The 20,622-nt window shown below is 44.8% G+C and overlaps 1 protein-coding gene across 1 annotated transcript; it reads left to right on the top strand.

The window, feature by feature from the left end:
- Positions 1-604: 604 nt before the first annotated feature.
- On the top strand, positions 605-1,324 carry LOC138356926 (uncharacterized). The gene has a single exon (XM_069313459.1). It carries the CDS (start codon positions 605-607, stop codon positions 1,322-1,324), a length of 720 nt encoding a protein of 239 aa, XP_069169560.1.
- Positions 1,325-20,622: the final 19,298 nt, after the last annotated feature.

The following is a 20,622-nucleotide window of genomic DNA, read 5'->3' as shown; positions in this document are numbered from 1 at the left end:
GTACAATAAAAAAAATATATTTTACCCCTTTTTAGACCACTCAAATGAGTACGTGCGCGCGCTCGCGAGTGAAAGTGTGTGAGTGAATATAAGCGAGTGATCGCGAGTATTCGTATTGTTGGGTAATGGTGATTTTGTTTATAAAAAGCTCATGAATATGTTGACTCATCCAGGGGAGCACCAGGACCAGTAATAAAATATGTGATCTATCAAGAACAGAATATCAGGAGCAGGTAGGCTGAGAGGCAGCAGTCCAGCTACATAAACATTATAAGCTGTATAAACATCAGAGGTCCGCGGTTGTTCAACGTCCTCCCAGCAAGCATAAGAAATATTGCCGGAACAACCGTGGACATTTTCAAGAGGAAACTAGATTTATTCCTCCAAGGAGTGCCGGACCAACCGGGCTGTGGTGGGTATGTGGGCCTGCGGGCCGCTCCAAGCAACAGCCTGGTGGACCAAACTCTCACAAGTCGAGCCTGGCCTCGGGCCGGGCTTGGGGAGTAGAAGAACTCCCAGAACCCCATCAACCAGGTATCAACCAACCAGGTACATGAACAGAATATCAGGAGCAGGTAGGCTGAGAGGCAGCAGTCTGGCCTACATGAACAGAATATCAGGAGCAGGTAGGCTGAGAGGCAGCAGTCTGGCCTACATGAACAGAATATCAGGAGCAGGGAGGCTGAGAGGCAGCAGTCTGGCCTACATGAACAGAATATCAGGAGCAGGTAGGCTGAGAGGCAGCAGTCTGGCCTACATGAACAGAATATCAGGAGCAGGTAGGCTGAGAGGCAAAAGTCTGGCCTACATGAACAGAATATCAGGAGCAGGTAGGCTGAGAGGCAAAAGTCTGGCCTACATGAACAGAATATCAGGAGCAGGTAGGCTGAGAAGCAGCAGCAGTCTGGCCTACATGAACAAAATATCAGGAGCAGGGAGGCTGAGAGGCAGCAGTCTGGCCTACATGAACAGAATATCAGGAGCAGGTAGGCTGAGAAGCAGCAGCAGTCTGGCCTACATGAACAAAATATCAGGAGCAGGGAGGCTGAGAGGCAAAAGTCTGGCCTACATGAACAGAATATCAGGAGCAGGTAGGCTGAGAGGCAAAAGTCTGGCCTACATGAACAGAATATCAGGAGCAGGTAGGCTGAGAGGCAAAAGTCTGGCCTACATGAACAGAATATCAGGAGTAGGGAGGCTGAGAGGCAGCAGTCCGGCCGCCATGAACAGAATATCAGGAGTAGGGAGGCTGAGAGGCAACAGTCCGACCTACATGACAAACTTTGGCAAGTTAGGGATGATGGTCCAGCTCAAGTGCCTTTGAAGTAATATTGGCTCCCTCCAGGACCACTTTGCTGAGAGCCCTTGAGAGAAAGGGGGACTGGGAGAAAGGGGAGATAGAGCGAGAGAAAGCGGTTAAGAGAGGGGAAGAGAGAGAGAATGTAGAAAGAGAGAGACAGAAGAGACAGAGAGATAGAGCCGCGGCGACACAGAAAGAGACCAGTCTACCAAGTAGTCCCTTGGTCCATGGGGGACAGAGTTCAACGAGGTTTCTCAAGGATCGTGGTTCCAGGCTTATCGAAACAATAAGAGACTGCAAACCAGCGCGCTTTTTCTCCCAACGCCTCAGTGCCGCGATCCAACGAGGGAATGCCCGCTGCATCTTGGGTTCCTGCCCGGCGTCGGAGGAGTTCGAGGAAATCTATAGCCTCTAGGAAACAAACTTCCCTTTATTTCCTCTTAATGTCCACATTTTGTATACAGTCAGATATGTAACTGCGTAAGCTTGTATAATAAAGTGTACAACATGTATAATACAAAAAGGGATGGTAGAAGTGAACACTCATACGTATTTAAAGTCAAACGGCGAGTTTTTCTCTGAATACTCTTTATTCCCTTCTCCGAGGCTAAGGATCCTTACAGGTGCACCAGAGGTGATATCCCTTTATCTGATTACAAATATTTACTTAAATTTTCTAAAAATATATTTCTTTATTGTGGTGAAGGGCTTCAGATTGTGGTGAAGGGCTCCCCATCTGAAGTTGGGAAAATAACAACTTTAAAGTTTTAAAAAAAATTGTATTCCTAAATGGTCGCCTCAATGTTGAACAGGGGATCAATGCCCCGAAGGCCCGGTCTCTGACCAGATCTCCTGATTAATAGTCTTGTAAATGACGCCGCTTGGCACTGTTGTACGCGATTTAACGTACAAGTCACAGCCCTGTTGATCAGGTACTCCTTTTGAGGTGTTTATCAAGATCCCTTTTGAAGACCTATAGAGATCAGAAAATTTTGCTCCTTATATTTAGAATGACGCAGTTGAAATTTCTTAGACTCTTAGTGGTTAGAGTTCCTTCTTAGTGCACCAAGAGCATCGCTTCATTTCAAAGAGAATATTTTGAACCTTTTGCCCTGCCTCCTGGTCTCGTTCACAATTATTCCAGTGTGCACTTTTGGAAGCAATGCCTCCAGTATTTTCCAGAAGTAAAATATTGTGTATCTCCATCACCTGTCATACAGGGAGAACAATGCGAATGATTTTAGCTGGTCCAAATAATTTAGGGGTTTTACTGACTATTTGGACGGTACAGGATCTCTGTACCTTCCACAGGTCAGCAACTTTTCCTGTGTTTGAATAAGGCTGACAATGTGCTCAATATTACGCTCTAGTAACTTAAAACGTACCATCATTGGTTAGGTATCTCTGGTTTGAATGGTTCTTTTAATCCAGCCTTTCATTTTTGTTGTTACTCTGTAGTCTACTTCCGTTTTGTTCCAAATTAGATCTTCCAACATGACTGCCTTATACATAGCTTTTTGTTTTGATAATATAGTTTGATTATGATTTATGTGGTTCCGTTACGAATAGTGAACACAAATATTGCATCTTTGTACTGCATTACGATTCTAAATGTTTACACTATGTACTGATAAATTATTAGTTAATTAAGTCTGCTAGTGCCGTAATGGGAGTGACTGCGTGAGTGGACATACGTCTTTTGTTTTGTTAGTGAAACATTTCCACTAACTTAAAAAAAGGTTTCCCTTCCTTATAGAGCTGATCTGGTCTCGAGAAACTTGTTTTCGAGTGTGATCGGATCATTCACGATTGAATTTTGTACTTTGTTTAGTGTGTCGATGGAATAATTTGCAGGACCAGCACTAATGCTCGTCTTTGAATAACCTCCTCCTACTGCGTACTTATTGTTCAGGTCGCATAAAATGTTGGAATGCTTTTTTATGGTTTAAAAGTACTAATATTAAAGACTTTTTTAGAAAGTTTATCCTAGACATATGCAAGAGCAACTAACTCATTTGATGTCCTGGTGAACTCTGCATCATCATGAGCAGAAGTCACTGTCTGCTGCTGTTGTTGGATCATTGGACTTACAGCTGTTCAGTTTCTTGTGCGGCAGTAGAGCTCCTTTGCGTTTGCTCTGCTATTATCTGCTGTGACACGAAGTTGCATTTTCATGGACAAAAAAACTTTGCTTTGCACCAATAGCAATTTGTTTCCGATAGACGAGAATTGTTATGTGAAGCAACTTTCTGTTTCATTCATCAACGATTATGGTTTGGTGGGTACTTCCAATTGTTATTTTCTCATCAGTCCGTCCTCCTAAGGTTTCCCACCGCCAAGGAACTGACGTACTAAAGTGCCCTTATCCTAACCTACCAGAGGACCCAAAACAGAAAACCGGACAGTATGTCAATTTCGTGAGCTGCTGGCATTTTCTAGTACGACAATTCTTGGCCTTAGGGCGAGTATACGTCAAAATGCGACGTTCTGTTAGGAGGACGGGTTGTTCTCTGAGCCATATGAAGGCTTTTAGATGATTTATATATGCTGCAGACCGTCTTCTGTGATGCTCTCAGATATTATGAGCAGTTCTTCTGATGAGTTACAGTTGTTTGTGCTTTTTAGACCTGAAACATTTTTAGAATTTCTATTTATTTTGTTGTTCAATTTGATGATATATGTGATCAATTGATGGTCGCTTGAGCTTGTCTATTGTTACAGAGTCCATCCTGTATTCCCCTATTCCCGCATATAAGATTCATACTTTCCTATCTATAATTATCTAAAAGAAGTTTTAGTTGATTTTATAACACTTTAAAGGAAGCGAGATATTGCAATTAGAAGAAATTTCGTTTTTAAGTTTATTTGGGATGAGGCTAGGAGTCGCCTTCTAGCCTCATCCCGAACGCTCTCTCCACCCTCGCGAGAGAGGAGGGTTTTCCCACTCGAGGAGAACCTCCAGTGCATGATGGGTACAGTGTCAGGTGGGGCGTGACTGGTCGGCAGCGGGGGCGTGGCCAGGTTGACCAATGGTGTTGCGTCCCGGGCGTGACTTTGCATGACGTCACGTGCCCTGCAAAGCATGGCGGGAGAACTGACTCACTCGCATGGTAGCGAGTGAGTCAGATCTCCCGCCTTTATGCTGAACTGAGGTGCGCTCAGCCACTAACTGGAGAGGCATAGGCCTCCAAAGAGTGTGAATTCCATTAGTTACCGTGTGCTAAGGAAGAGGGAGGCCTGTCGCCTCCCGAGGGAGTATGAGGTAGAGCTGGATGGTGTGAAAATAGCACCTATGGCTCGGTGACGACAGCGCTCCCTTATAACTTTGAGAGGCGGCACTGGAGGTTTGTGGTACAACCCGCGGGCCGTGCTCGACGGTGGAGCTGTGTGAAGAACATTTGGTAGCAGTCCTGGTCCGGTGCAGGTCAACAACCGTTTCCATGGGAGAATTCATACTACGAAGCTACATGTGAGGCGGTGGACCAGTACGTGAATGTGTATTAGTCTGGAAAGCCCAGGCCACATTAGTTTCAATCTAACATCTTGTGAGGAACACTTTCTAGAGTGAGTGGTGCTGAGGGAGGAGTCATTCAAACGCAAGTGGACGTCTCAACGTCGTGGATCGGTGAGGAGCTACGCTACACGCTTACGATGTACGAGGTCTACGTTAAATTGCCCTCCCATTTTGCCCCTTGTGTTAGGAAAGGAGTTATTTATCAATAATGTGATAATAAGAGATTACGTGAGGAGTGACATCGGGCATAAAGCAGTATTACAATTAATTATTGTGTGCCAGCGATTATGTCTTCATGAGATGATTAGATTTAAAGGCTACATATTATTAGAGAGGCGTTATAATATATATTTATATTCACATGATGACATAAGTTTGGGTTAAGAGATCCTCATAACGGTCGATTTGGAAACAGTGAAGTGTTGCCATATATGGTGAGTAATTTCAAGAGTGTTGCCATTGATCTGATTTACAGAGATTTTACAGACCAGTATAGTGAAGCCTATTGTGAGTATAGAAATAATATTTTACTACTGTGTTTCCGTCCTCCTCATTATTTCTTTCATGTGTTGTGGTGAGGTTTACTGTGCCCCAAACTACTGTTGAGGAAGCAGTAGACTGGGAGAGGTGACATCCCACTGTGTTGGAAGTATTACTTGACCGTGGCGGAAGGTGAGTCAAGTTGACGACCTTGTGAATAACCTTATGGACGGGCAACTTGACCTGGGTAAACCTTGAGTTACCGTGACCACGGACACCCCAGCAAGGACACTAGGGAGTGGTCCAGTTACCTCACTCACTGCGGGTTCCAGGCGGGGTTCAGTGCGAACTCTGCTCTGCAGTTTGACTGAGGTGCTCCATGGTGGTGAACAGTGGCACCCTGGTTGGCCATTTGCAATAAACAGAGACACATTGGAAATTAAAGTAAAAAAACACCAAATCCGCAACAAAATGTTGGCCAGACGAACAATAACCCTCATCAGTACATAGACAAACTCAGTAACAACTGATGCTGGAGTCCACAGAGCATCATGGCCACAACAATGGCCGGTCATGAGGGCCACAGTGGCCTTATGGCCACAACAGTATATGACCATAGAGGCCCTATTACAAGCTGTCAACATTCCACCTCCACAACACCAGTCATTATGGTGAGTTATGGCTCCACAACTTGTGCTCGTCGGCCACTATGGCCACAGCCCACACTTCCCCACATATAACGTCCCACCAAACAATACTGTCTTCATAACTTACCAGACAAACAACTGGAAATGTTGTATTTCATGCGAGTGTACGGCAGCTTACGTTGTATTTCATGTGGTAATACAACTGCTTATGTTGTATTTCATGTGACAGGACGGCTGTTTGCTATCTGTTGAGACGCGCTGCAACTTGTGAAGCTCTGAGGGAATATATTGTTACTGTGTAGTGCAGCAGAAGCACTGAGAGAGAGGGAGGGAGGGAGGGAGGGAGGAGGGAAGGACACACGTGATGGTCGTAACTCATGTTGCAGCTTCATGTTGTCGTCTGAGATTGTCGTGGTGCTCATCCAGGCCCTGTGTGAGGAAGAGGGATTAACGCGTACTCTGATACAACTCTAGATTATGAGTTCTAATCTAATCTTACTAGATTACAGTGTGTGTGTGTGTGTGTGTGTGTGTGTGTGTGTGTGTGTGTGTGTGTGTGTGTGTGTGTGTGTACTCACCTAGTTGTGCTTGAGGGGGTTGAGCTCTGGCTCTTTGGTCCCGCGTCTCAACTGTCAATCAACTGGTGTACAGATTCCAGAGTCTACTGGGCTCTATCATATCTACATTTGAAACCGTGTATGGAGTCTGCCTCCACCATATCATTACTTAATGCATTCCCTTTGTTAACTACTCTGACACTGAAAAAGTCTTTCTAATGTCTCTGTGGATCATTTGGGTACTAAGTTTACACCTGTGTCCCCTTGTTCGTATTCCACTCGTGTTAAACAATTTATCTTTACCTACCCTGTCGTTTCCTCTTAGAATTTTGTAGGTAGTGATCATGTCTCCAGGAGCTCTCCTATCTTCCAGCGACGTTAGGTTCATTTCATGCAGCCTTTCCTCGTAACTCATGCCTCTTAGTTCTGGGACTAGCCTAGTGGCATATCTTTGAATTGTTTCCAGCGTAGTCCTGTGCTTGACAAGGTACGGGCTCCATGCTGGGACCGCATACTCCAGGATTGGTCTTACACATGTGGTATACAAGGTTCTAAATTATTCCTTACACAGATTCCTGAAGGCAGTTGTGATGTTAGCCAGCCATGCATACGCCGCTGATGTTATTTGTTTATGTGGGCTTCAGGAGACAGGTTTGGTGTGATATCAACTCCTAGATCTTTCTCTCTGTCAGTTTCATTAAGTACTTCATCTCCCATTCGGTATCCTGTGTCTGGCCTCCTGTTTCCATTGCGTAGTTTCATTACCTTACTTTTGCTCGGGTTGAACTGTAGCCATTTGTTGGAAAATTCATTCAGTTTGATTAGATCATCTTGTAGCCTTATACTATCTTCTTCTGACTTAATCCTCCTCATAATTTTTGGATCATCAGCAAACATTGAGAGGAACGAGGCTATACCCTCTGGGAGATCATTCCCATATATCGGAAACAGTATAGGTCCAAGGACTGATCCCTGCGGGACTCCTTTGGTGACACTTCGCCAATCTGAGACCTCACCCCTCACAGTGACTCGCTGTCTTCTGTTGCTTAGGTACTCCCTTATCCAATGGAGTACCTTCCCTTTCACTCCTGCCTTCATCTCCAGCTTGTGCACTAGTTTCTTGTGTAGTACTGTGTCAAAGGCTTTCTTGCAATCCAAAAATACGCAGTCTGCCCACCCCACTCTTTCTTGCCTGATTTTTCTTGCCTGGTCGTAGAATTCAATTAATCCTGTGAGGCAGGACTTGCCATCCCTGATCCCACGTTGATGCCGAGTTACAAAGTTTTTTCCCTGCAGATGTTCCACTAGCTTTTTTCGCACAATCTTTTCCATCAGCTTGCATGGTATGCAGGTTAGGGACACTGGCCTGTAGTTTAGTGCCTCCTGATTATCTGCCTCTTTGTTTATCGGGACTACATTAGCAGTCTTCCAAATTTTTGGCAGCTCCCCTGTTGCCAGTGATTTGTTATACACTATGGAGAGTGGCAGGCGGAGTGCTTCTGCTCATTCCTTTAGTATCCAAGGTGAGATTCCATCCTGGCCTATAGCCTTTGTCACATCCAACTCTAGCAAAAGCTTCCTCACCTCCCCACTGGCAATCCCAAAACTCTTCTAGCGGTGCCTGGTTATCTATTCCCTCTCTTATCTCTGGAACTTCCCCTTGCTCTAATGTGAAGACCTCCTGGAAATCTTATTGAGTTTCGTCACACACTTGTCGTTTGTAGTAAATGTATCTGCCGCCATCCTCAGTTTCATTACCTGTTCCTTCACTGTTGTTTTCCTCCTGATGTTGCTGTGCAGTAATTCAGGTTGAGTCTTTGCTTTGCTTGCTGTCATTTTATGCCATATTTTCAAATATGTCATTTTCATAGTCTTTCCGCCTCTCTTCTGACCCTGACGCATTGATTCCTGGCACTCTGGTCCCTTGCTCTGCTCTCTAGTGTCCTATTATTTCTATAGGTTCTCCACGCCCTTGCACTTAGTTGCTTTGCTAGCTTATATCTCTTATTAAACCATTGGTTTCTCATCTGCACTTATTTTTTTTCCTTTTGAACTGGGACGAACTTGTCTGTTGTGAGTATGAGTATTCACCTATTTGTGCTTGCGGGGGTTGAGCTCTGCTGTTTCGGCCCGCCTCTCAACTGTCAATCAACTGTTATTTTTTTTTTTTTTTTTTTTGGGGGGGGGGGGGGAAGATGGGGCACACACACACACACACACAAAGTGGCACTTTGCTTGCCACTCTCCATAGTGTATAGTAAGTCACTGGAGACGGGAGACCTACCAGAAATATGGAAGACGGCGAATGTGGTCCCAATATACAAAAAGGGCGACAGGCAAGAGGCACTGAACTACAAGCCAGTGTCCTTGACTTGTATACCATGCAAGGTGATGGAGAAGATCGTGAGAAAAAACCTGGTAACACATCTGGAGAGAAGGGACTTCCTGACAAATCGCCAACATGGGTTCAGGGAGGGTAAATCTTGCCTTACAGGCTTGATAGAATTCTACGATCAAGTGACAAAGATTAAGCAAGAAAGAGAGGGCTGGGCGGACTGCATTTTCTTGGATTGTCGAAAAGCCTTTGACACAGTACCGCATAAGAGGCTGGTACATAAGCTGGAGAGACAGGCAGGTGTAGCTGGTAAGGTGGACCAGTGGATAATGGAGTATCTAAGCAATAGGAAGCAGAGAGTTACGGTGAGGGGTGAGACGTCCGATTGGCGTGAAGTCACCAGTGGAGTCCCACAGGGCTCTGTACTCGGTCCTATCTTGTTTCTGATATGTAAATGATCTCCCGGAGGGTATCGATTCATTTCTCTCAATGTTTGCGGACGATGCTAAAATTATGAGAAGGATTAAAACAGAAGAGGACTGTTTGAGGCTTCAAGAAGACCTAGACAAGCTGAAGGAATGGTCGAACAAATGGTTGTTACAGTTTAACCCAACCAAATGTAATGTAATGAAGATAGGTGTAGGGAGCAGGAGGCCAGATACAAGGTATCATCTGGGAGAGGAAATTCTTCAGGAGTCAGAGAAGAAAAAAGACTTGGGGGATGATATCACGCCAGACCTGTCTCCTGCAGCACATATCAGTCGGATAACATCAGCGGCATATGCCAGGCTGGCCAACATACGAACGGCATTCAGAATATTGTGTAAAGAATCATTCAGAACTTTGTATACCACATATGTCAGGCCAATCCTGGAGTATGCAGCCCCAGCATGGAGTCCATATCTAGTGAAGGATAAGACTAAACTGGAAAAGGTTCAAAGGTTTGCCACCAGACTAGTACCCGAGCTGAGAAGTATGAGCTACGAGGAGAGACTACGGGAATTAAACCTCACTTCGCTGGAAGACAGAAGAGTTAGGGGGGACATGATCACCACATTCAAGATTCTGAAGGGAATTGATAGGGTAGATAAAGACAGTCTATTTAACACAAGGGGAACACGCACAAGGGGACACAGGTGGAAACTGAGTGCCCAAATGAGCCACAGAGATATTAGAAAGAACTTTTTTAGTGTCAGAGTGGTTGACAAATGGAATGCATTAGGAGGTGATGTGGTGGAGGCTGACTCCATACACAGTTTCAAGTGTAGATATGATAGAGCCCGATAGGCTCAGGAACCTGTACACCTGTTGATTGACGGTTGAGAGGCGGGACCAAAGAGCCAGAGCTCAACCCCCGCAAACACAACTAGGTGAGTACAACTAGGTGAGTACACACACACACACACACACGCATATAAATATAATATATATATATATATATATATATATATATATATATATATATATATATATATATATATATATATATATATATAAATATATATATCTTATATATAATAGATATATTTATAAATATATAAATTCGGCATATAAAAAAGAATGATAATAAAAATAGAACCTACCGATGATTTTTCACTTGGTAATTCCTTTTACTGTTTGTGTAGAATATTCTTCATTGAAATTGGTATGAATATGTTAGCTATATATTTATGAGAGAGAATCTGTGTTTGTTTGTCTTGGGGGTAAGGCTTGGGGCTAGCCTTGTCTAACTTTGCAGGGTAAATTGTCTGGGGTACGGGATGGACATAGGCTGGTCGGGGTCGGCCTAAGTGAACACGTGTAACATGTTATATATGTACAGTCAAAGATCCCGGCCAACCAGCTTGAGTGATACTGTCTGCAGACGGGGTACTGCCACGTTTGGTGTACTCCCTACCGTAGAATACTAACAGCTTGGGTGTTACTGCTTACAGGCTGAACGTTGACAGCTTGGGTGATTCTACAAAGACTGAACACTGCTAGCATGGGTTTTACTGTCTAGAGTCGAGGCACTGTCAGCAAGGAGTGTACTTTCTTATGGAAGTGCTCCACTAGCTGCTGTCCCGCCAAATACACCGAAACTACGACGTTGCTACAACGTTCGAACAAGTTTTAACACCTCTAAACCAGTTATAACAACCAATATAGCAAGTTGTAACAACGTTCTAATACGTCATAAACACGTTAAGCCAAGATGTAACAACTTTATTACAAGTTGTAACAAGCAGAAAATATAGACAGTTATGGTTTGTGTTTCCGGCGGTGGTTCTGGCTACTGGCAGATCACTGTCAGCTGGAACTATACTGTCTATACAGCGTCACTGTGCTGCCTGGGGAGAGAGAGAGAGAGAGAGAGAGAGAGAGAGAGAGAGAGAGAGAGAGAGAGAGAGAGAGAGAGAGAGAGAGAGAGAGAGAGAGAGAGAGAGAGAGAGAGAGATGGATGAGCGTTGTGGGGGAGGTAAAGGAGAAAGTGATGGAGATTGATTGAGATTGGGAATGAAAGTGAGGAGAGAGAATGAGGGTGAGGGTGGATGTGAGAGTGAGGTAGGGATGAAAGCGACAGAGTGAGGAAGTACAGAAGTAAAGGTAGAAGTGTGAAGGGCAGCCCAGCAGGGTAGTAAAGATGGGTGAGGAATAAGGTCAACAGGTCGTGAACAGTTCTGTAAAATCTCGTGTATTTATCTCTTCACTGTGTACACATTTTAAAGAATACTTCATCAATACTGAATCATCTTAGTAAAGGTTCTGAATGTTTGGTATTACCTTTCTTTTTCCATTATATGTTAACATATGAATTTGAAATTATCCCACAAAGCTTCGATCAATTTGGTTCTCATTGTCAACAAATTATTTGCTGGATAACGTAAGTGTTTTAGTTGGTAACGCTCCTTAACACAGCTCCAAGGGTCGTGTTAGGTATATTGGCTACATTTACACATTTCTCTCTTGGTTTCAGAGCTCTACTTCTCATTGCTCTTGCCTTACCCAATGTTTCCATTAATGTCCAAGTATTTTATGACACCTCAGAAAGCATTACCAGCGCACGATTAACAACAAAATTGAATCACAATTAAAATTAAAATTGTAAAAAAAATAGCTCAATCAAATTACAAAATTTTGCTGCTCAATTTCCTTATAATTAGAGGAAAACTAACAGAGTTATCTTGTATGTTTTGAGATTTACATTTTACCGCCACAGACGCTGCCACAAACATCCTAAACAATGTTAATTGGAAGAGTACACAGTAATTAACTTTGAAATTATTTTCAATCTCCTTTTTCAATTAATCTATTTTTTGTATGATAATTATGCAACAAATTAGTAGTCAGCAGCACTAGTTGCCCATAATTTGAATTCTTTCTTTGGCTAATTAAAAATTAGAAAAAAGGTTTAGATTACTCCAAACATTTGTTAATAAAGCTCAAAATGGAGGAGTAAAGTTTGGCTTTATTGCGGTGTTGAGAAAAGTTAAAAAAATGATAAATAATATGGTAATGGCCTCTTTGTTATCTTGTCACAGAGTTTGAATTTGCCTAAACTGACAACCTCAAACTTAGAAATAATTATTCAGTCAAAATGTTGATCATACTGAGGACTTAGTTTATTTTGCAGTTTCCTTTAAATTTAAAATTATACCTACTAGTATAGACGACATATTTAATTAATTGTATTACAAAATGGTGTGAGGTAATGTTCATTTTGTAAAATGGAGATACAATTACAGTCTTGAGATACTCTGAGTGTGACATTGCCCTCTACACCTTGCACCAAGTATCTTTAGTGTACACTCTGTGTACACAAGGTGCGCTCTCTGTTAACCAAGTCATAAGCCAATTACGCTGCAAGCATTTTAAATGTGCAAAACCTAGACTTGTTTATGCTGCTTCTAAATAAGCATGATATATAGGAAGTAAATATATGAATTACAAGAATATATTTCTCCACCCGTTGCCTGGAGAATATATTTTATCAGTCCCATCAAATGTCTTCACCAAGTAATTACCCATTATATGGAGTAGTAACAGGGTGTGGTCGTCCCTACTGCTGTGGAGTAGGAAGGTGTGATCGTCACTACTGCTGTGGAGTAGGAAGGTGTGGTCGTCCCTACTGCTGTGGAGTAGGAAGGTGTGGTCGTCCCTACTGCTGTGGAGTAGGAAGGTGTGGTCGTCCCTACTGCTGTGGAGTAGGAAGGTGTGGTCGTCCCTACTGCTGTGGAGTAGGAAGGTGTGGTCGTCCCTACTGCTGTGGAGTAGGAAGGTGTGGTCGTCCCTACTGCTGTGGAGTAGGAAGGTGTGGTCGTCCCTACTGCTGTGGAGTAGGAAGGTGTGATCGTCACTACTGCTGTGGAGTAGGAAGGTGTGGTCGTCCCTACTGCTGTGGAGTAGGAAGGTGTGGTCGTCCCTACTGCTGTGGAGTAGGAAGGTGTGGTCGTCCCTACTGCTGTGGAGTAGGAAGGTGTGGTCGTCCCTACTGATGTGGAGTAGTAACAACGTGTGGTCGTCCTTACTGATGTGGAGTAGGAAGGTGTGGTCGTTCCTGCTACTGTGGAGTAGGAAGGTGTGGTCGTCCCTACTGCTGTGGAGTAGTAACAAGGTGTGGTCGTCCCTATTGATATGGAGTAGTAACAAGGTGTGGTCGTCCATATTAATAAGGAATAGTAACAAGGTGTGGTCGTCCATATTAATATGGAGTAGTAACAAGGTGTGGTCGTCTCTATTGATATGCAGTAGTAACAAGGTGGGGTCGTCCTTACTCTCTGACATAGAGTAGTAACAAGGTGTGGTCGTCCCTGTTAATATGTAGTAACAACGTGTGGTCGTCCCTATTAATATGGAGTAGTAACAAGGTGTGGTCGTCCCTATTAATATGGAGTAGTAACAAGGTGTGGTCGTACCTATTGATATAGAGTAGTAACAAGGTGTGGTCGTCCCTATTAATATGGAGTAGTACCAAGGTGTGGTCGTCCCTATTAATATAGAGCAGTAACAAGGTGTGGTCGTCCCTATTAATATGGAGTAGTAACAAGGTGTGGTCGTCCCTATTAATATGGAGCAGTAACAAGGTGTGGTCGTCCCTATTAATATGGAGTAGTAACAAGGTGTGGTCGTCCCTATTAATATGGAGTAGTAACAAGGTGTGGTCGTCCCTATTAATATGGAGTAGTAACAAGGTGTGGTCGTCCCTATTAATATAGAGTAGTAACAAGGTGTGGTCGTCCCTATTAATATAGAGTAGTAACAAGGTGTGGTCGTCCCTATTAATATGGAGTAGTAACAAGGTGTGGTCGTCCCTATTAATATGGAGTAGTAACAAGGTGTGGTCGTCCCTATTAATATGGAGTAGTAACAAGGTGTGGTCGTCCCTATTAATATGGAGTAGTAACAAGGTGTGGTCGTCCCTATTTGCCGTTTTTATGAAGCTGGAGATGAACTGTTACATAAACTCTACCAAGCTATGTCTTCGCTAGAGTATACGTTAATTAACCTGTGCTTCTGTGGTTTTTCACGATGCCCAATTTATGTTAACACTTCAACAATTTAAATTGAATTAAAATATATAAATATAGGTCTTTAACCTCTTATTATTTCAATTCTGAAAGAATATTTTTATATATTTCAAGAATTCACAATTTTTCCTCCAAATGTTTTCTCATCAAACATTTACTGACATGTTACTGACCCTTCAACTGTACTTGAAAAAGTTGTCCTGGAAACATGTTTCCTTAAAATTATGCAGAAATTTCCTGAAAATTGCTTTATCTTAAGTAATGTTAAATTAACAGTCGACACGAATTGTCCAGGATAGCCAGGAATAACCCATTCCTACTCTAAGTTGACTTCCACATCTTATCAGGACTAATTAATGAACATAATCATATAACAATAAAATATTGGGAAAATACTAGTAACACCTGCTTTTTCCACCCAATCTTTCCCTCCGCACTACAAAATTTGAGTTTTACATCCATTTTCAGTTATGGTGTTCCATACACTAAGAAAATCCTAATGATCCCTCCCGGGCCACGTAGCCAAGCTTCTCTTCCTCTCACAGCAACAACATTCACTATTCATGACCTTAACTAGAGTCACCAGCTACTGAAATATTCATACTTTGTCTCTTTGTTCCGTTCCTTCTCTTTCCTTTGCTGCTTACTGCATCTACACAACATTTATCCTGTATCATTCAAAAGAAATGTTAAATTTGCTACTCAAGGAGAGCGTAGTTCCCACAGTTTTGCTTTGCTTCTGTCCATATAATAGCATAGTTTCGCTTTAAAGCAGCATCGCAGTGCCATTATTACCCTCAAACTCAACAACCACAAAGTGAGCACGATTTTCCATGTATTTAACTTCCTTTGTAACCGTCCTTCGTTCACAGTTTTATAAGCATTAAAATTTTCGATGTTATTTCACTTTTGTCATCAAAGCTGAACACAGACCAAGCAATTCCTCCAGCAACTGAAGGACGGAGAGGAGGTGAGGAGAGAGAGTAATACATGGAAAATAGAGAATATATATATATTGATATTAGGAGTGGAGAGTGAGAGACTGAGTGTTACAGGAGGCATGACAATCTAATAAGGAGAGAGGAGACTTGTCACAATAAAGAGACAAGGTGACAAGAGACTGAAGAAAGAGAAGATAGTCAGAATGAGCAAGAGTGAGTGTTGAGAGTGAAACTGAAGCTAGAGATTAAGATGAGAAAAATATGAGAGCAGGAGAGAATAATGAGTGAAGGAGTGCAAGTGGGAGTGTCACCCACCACAGAGACCATCGTCTATGGGTGAGAAGACGGTGACCAGGAGCCAGTGAACTTTAGTAGTGAACCAGGTGGTGGTCTCTAGAGCGTACATTATCTGACGCAGGTGTTACGGGGGTGTAACTTTACTAACTGGACGATAGTTTGGTACAGAGTACCTCGCCTGACTGGAGTACATGACCTGACTGGAGTACCTCCCCTGACTGGAGTACATGGCATGACTGGAGTACGTCGTCTGACTGGTGTACATGGCCTGACTGGAGTACCTCGCCTGACTGGAGTACATGGCATGACTGGAGTACATGGCATGACTGGAGGACATGGCATGACTGGACTACATGGCATGACTGGAGTACATGGCATGACTGGAGGACATGGCATGACTGGAGTACATGGCATGACTGGAGGACATGGCCTGACTGGAGTACATGGCCTGACTGGAGAGCATGGCCTGACTGGAGTACTCTCATGGAGAGACTGGAGTCTCTCACCAGTCACTCTTCCACTCCCTCCCATTCACCACAATTATCAAGCAAACATTTTTCGTTTTCTTCTCACTGTCTCTCTGAACCTCGACAGCAGACTGGCAAAAGAAAAACAAAAAACAGGTAACCAAATATAAACATTTGTAAACTGCACAAAACTCATATCTTTTTGGAGAAGGAGCCTTCAGGGCCTGAACGTACATACACCATGGACCTCCAATTCCTGCTTCATGTGGCCTGAAACCACCATTCAGTGGTTTCATGCCAAAACTAGTTTTTTTGTTAATATTACTGTCGAAAGATTTGTTAATCCTTTAAGATATTGAAGTTGGTATAACTAGTTCAAGTAGTTACAACGAGTTCAAGTAATTATAAGTAGATATAACTAGTTCAAGTAGTTAGAGCCCTGTTGAAGCAAAATTTGGCCTACCTTCAGATTACTTTATTGAGTTTTTGAATGTGACCATTTATTGTTGGGCCTTTATAGCACTGAAGACCACGACTATCTACCACGCTATCATCACCTTCCCTCTGAGAGGACCAATGCTCGACACACACTACCATCACTACTTGGTGGACAACAACAACACCCCCACACACTACCATCACTACTTGGTGGACCACAACAACACCCACACACACTACCATCACTACTTGGTGGACCACAACAACACCCCCCCACACTACCATCACTACTTGGTGGACCACAACAACACCCACACACACTACCATCACTACTTGGTGGACCACAACAACACCCACACACACTACCATCACTACTTGGTGGACCACAACAACACCCCCACACACTACCATCACTACTTGGTGGACCACAACAACACCCACACACACTACCATCACTACTTGGTGGACCACAACAACACCCACACACACTACCATCACTACTTGGTGGACCACAACAACACCCCCCACACACTACCATCACTACTTAGTGGACCACAACAACACCCCACACACTACCATCACTACTTGGTGGACCACAACAACACCCCCACACTACCATCACTACTTGGTGGACCACAACAACACCCCCACACTACCGTCACTACTTGGTGGACCACAACAACACCCCCACACACTACCATCACTACTTGGTGGACCACAACAACACCCCCACACACTACCATCACTAATTGGTGGACCACAACAACACCCCCCACACACTACCGTCACTACTTGGTGGACCACAACACCCCCACACACTAGCATCACTACTTGGTGGACCACAACAACACCCCCACACACTACCATCACTACTTGGTGGACCACAACAACACCCCCCACACACTACCATCACTAATGGGTGGACCACAACACCACCACCCACACACTACCATCACTACTTGGTGGACCACAACAACACCCCACACACTACCATCACTACTTGGTGGACCACAACAACACCCCACACACTACCATCACTACTTGGTGGACCACAACAACACCCCCACACACTACCATCACTACTTGCTATACCACAACAACACCCGCCCACACTACCATCACTACTTGGTGGACAACAACAACCACACACTACCAACACTACTTGGTGGACCACAACAACACCCCCCACACTACCATCACTACTTGGTGGACCACAACAACACCCCCACACACTACCATCACTAGCTATACCACAACAACACCCCCACACACTACCATCACTACTTGGTCGACCACAACAACACCCCCACACACTACCATCACTACGTGGTCGACCACAACAACACCCCCACACACTACCATCACTACTTGGTGGACCACAACAACACCCCCCCACACTACCATCACTACTTGGTGGACCACAACAACACCCCCACACACTACCATCACTACTTGGTGGACCACAACAACACCACACACTACCATCACTACTCGGTGGACCACAACAACACCCCCACACTACCATCACTACTCGGTGGACCACAACAACACCCCCACACAATACCATTACTACTTGGTGGACCACAACAACACCACCCACACTACCATCACTACTTGGTGGACCACAACAACACCCCCACACTACCATCACTACTTGGTGGACCACAACAACACCCCTCCACACTACTATCACTACTTGGTGGACCACAACAACACCCCCACACAATACCATTACTACTTGGTGGACCACAACAACACCACCCACACTACCATCACTACTTGGTGGACCACAACAACACCCCCACACTACCATCACTACGTGGTGGACCACAACAACACCCACACTACCATCACTACTTGGTGGACCACAACAACACCCCCACACTACCATCACTACTTGGTGGACCACAACAACACCCCCACACTACCATCACTACTTGGTGGACCACAACAACAACCCCCACACACTACCATCACTAATGGGTGGACCACAACACCACCACCCACACACTTCCATCACTACTTGGTGGACCACAACAACACCCCACACACTACCATCACTACTTGGTGGACCACAACAACACCCCCACACACTACCATCACTACATGTTATACCACAACAACACCCCCCCCCCACACTACCATCACTACTTGGTGGACCACAACAACACCCCCCACACTACCATCACTACTTGGTGGACCACAACAACACCCCCACACTACCATCACTACTTGGTGGACCACAACAACACCCCCCACACACTACCATCACTAATGGGTGGACCACAACACCACCACCCACACACTACCATCACTACTTGGTGGACCACAACAACACCCCACACACTACCATCACTACTTGGTGGACCACAACAACACCCCACACACTACCATCACTACTTGGTGGACCACAACAACACCCCCACACACTACCATCACTACTTGCTATACCACAACAACACCCCCACACACTACCATCACTAATGGGTGGACCACAACACCACCACCCCCACACTACCATCACTACTTGGTGGACCACAACAACACCCCCACACACTACCATCACTAGCTATACCACAACAACACCCCCACACACTACCATCACTACGTGGTCGACCACAACAACACCCCCACACACTACCATCACTACTTGGTGGACCACAACAACACCCCCCACACACTACCATCACTAATGGGTGGACCACAACACCACCACCCCCACACTACCATCACTACTTGGTGGACCACAACAACCACACACTACCAACACTACTTGGTGGACCACAACAACACCCCCACACTACCATCACTACTTGGTGGACCACAACAACACCCCCACACACTACCATCACTAGCTATACCACAACAACACCCCCACACACTACCATCACTACGTGGTCGACCACAACAACACCCCCACACACTACCATCACTACTTGGTGGACCACAACAACACCCCCCCACACTACCATCACTACTTGGTGGACCACAACAACACCCCCACACACTACCATCACTACTTGGTGGACCACAACAACACCACACACTACCATCACTACTCGGTGGACCACAACAACACCCCCCACACTACCATCACTACTTGGTGGACCACAACAACACCCCCACACTACCATCACTACTTGGTGGACCACAACAACACCCCCCACACTACCATCACTACTTGGTGGACCACAACAACACCCCCCCACACTACTATCACTACTTGGCGGACCACAACAACACCCCCACACACTACCATCACTACGTGGTGGACCACAACAACACCCACACTACCATCACTACTTGGTGGACCACAACAACACCCCCACACTACCATCACTACTTGGTGGACCACAACAACACCCCCCACACACTACCATCACTAATGGGTGGACCACAACACCACCACCCACACACTACCATCACTACTTGGTGGACCACAACAACACCCCACACACTACCATCACTACTTGGTGGACCACAACAACACCCCCACACACTACCATCACTACTTGCTATACCACAACAACACCCACCCACACTACCATCACTACTTGGTGGACAACAACAACCACACACTACCAACACTACTTGGTGGACCACAACAACACCCCCCACACTACCATCACTACTTGGTGGACCACAACAACACCCCCACACACTACCATCACTACTTGCTATACCACAACAACACCCCCACACACTACCATCACTACTTGGTCGACCACAACAACACCCCCACACACTACCATCACTACGTGGTCGACCACAACAACACCCCCACACACTACCATCACTACTTGGTGGACCACAACAACACCCCCCCACACTACCATCACTACTTGGTGGACCACAACAACACCCCCACACACTACCATCACTACTTGGTGGACCACAACAACACCACACACTACCATCACTACTCGGTGGACCACAACAACACCCCCCACACTACCATCACTACTTGATGGACCACAACAACACCCCCACACAATACCATCACTACTTGGTGGACCACAACAACACCCCCCACACTACCATCACTACTTGGTGGACCACAACAACACCCCCACACACTACCATCACTACTTGGTGGACCACAACAACACCCCACACACTACCATCACTACTTGGTGGAC

This window comes from Procambarus clarkii, chromosome 75 (assembly GCF_040958095.1).
Source record: "Procambarus clarkii isolate CNS0578487 chromosome 75, FALCON_Pclarkii_2.0, whole genome shotgun sequence".
Classification (NCBI taxonomy): domain Eukaryota; kingdom Metazoa; phylum Arthropoda; class Malacostraca; order Decapoda; family Cambaridae; genus Procambarus; species Procambarus clarkii.
Note: the sequence above shows the minus strand (reverse complement) of the source record. Positions and strands in the feature narration are given on the sequence as shown.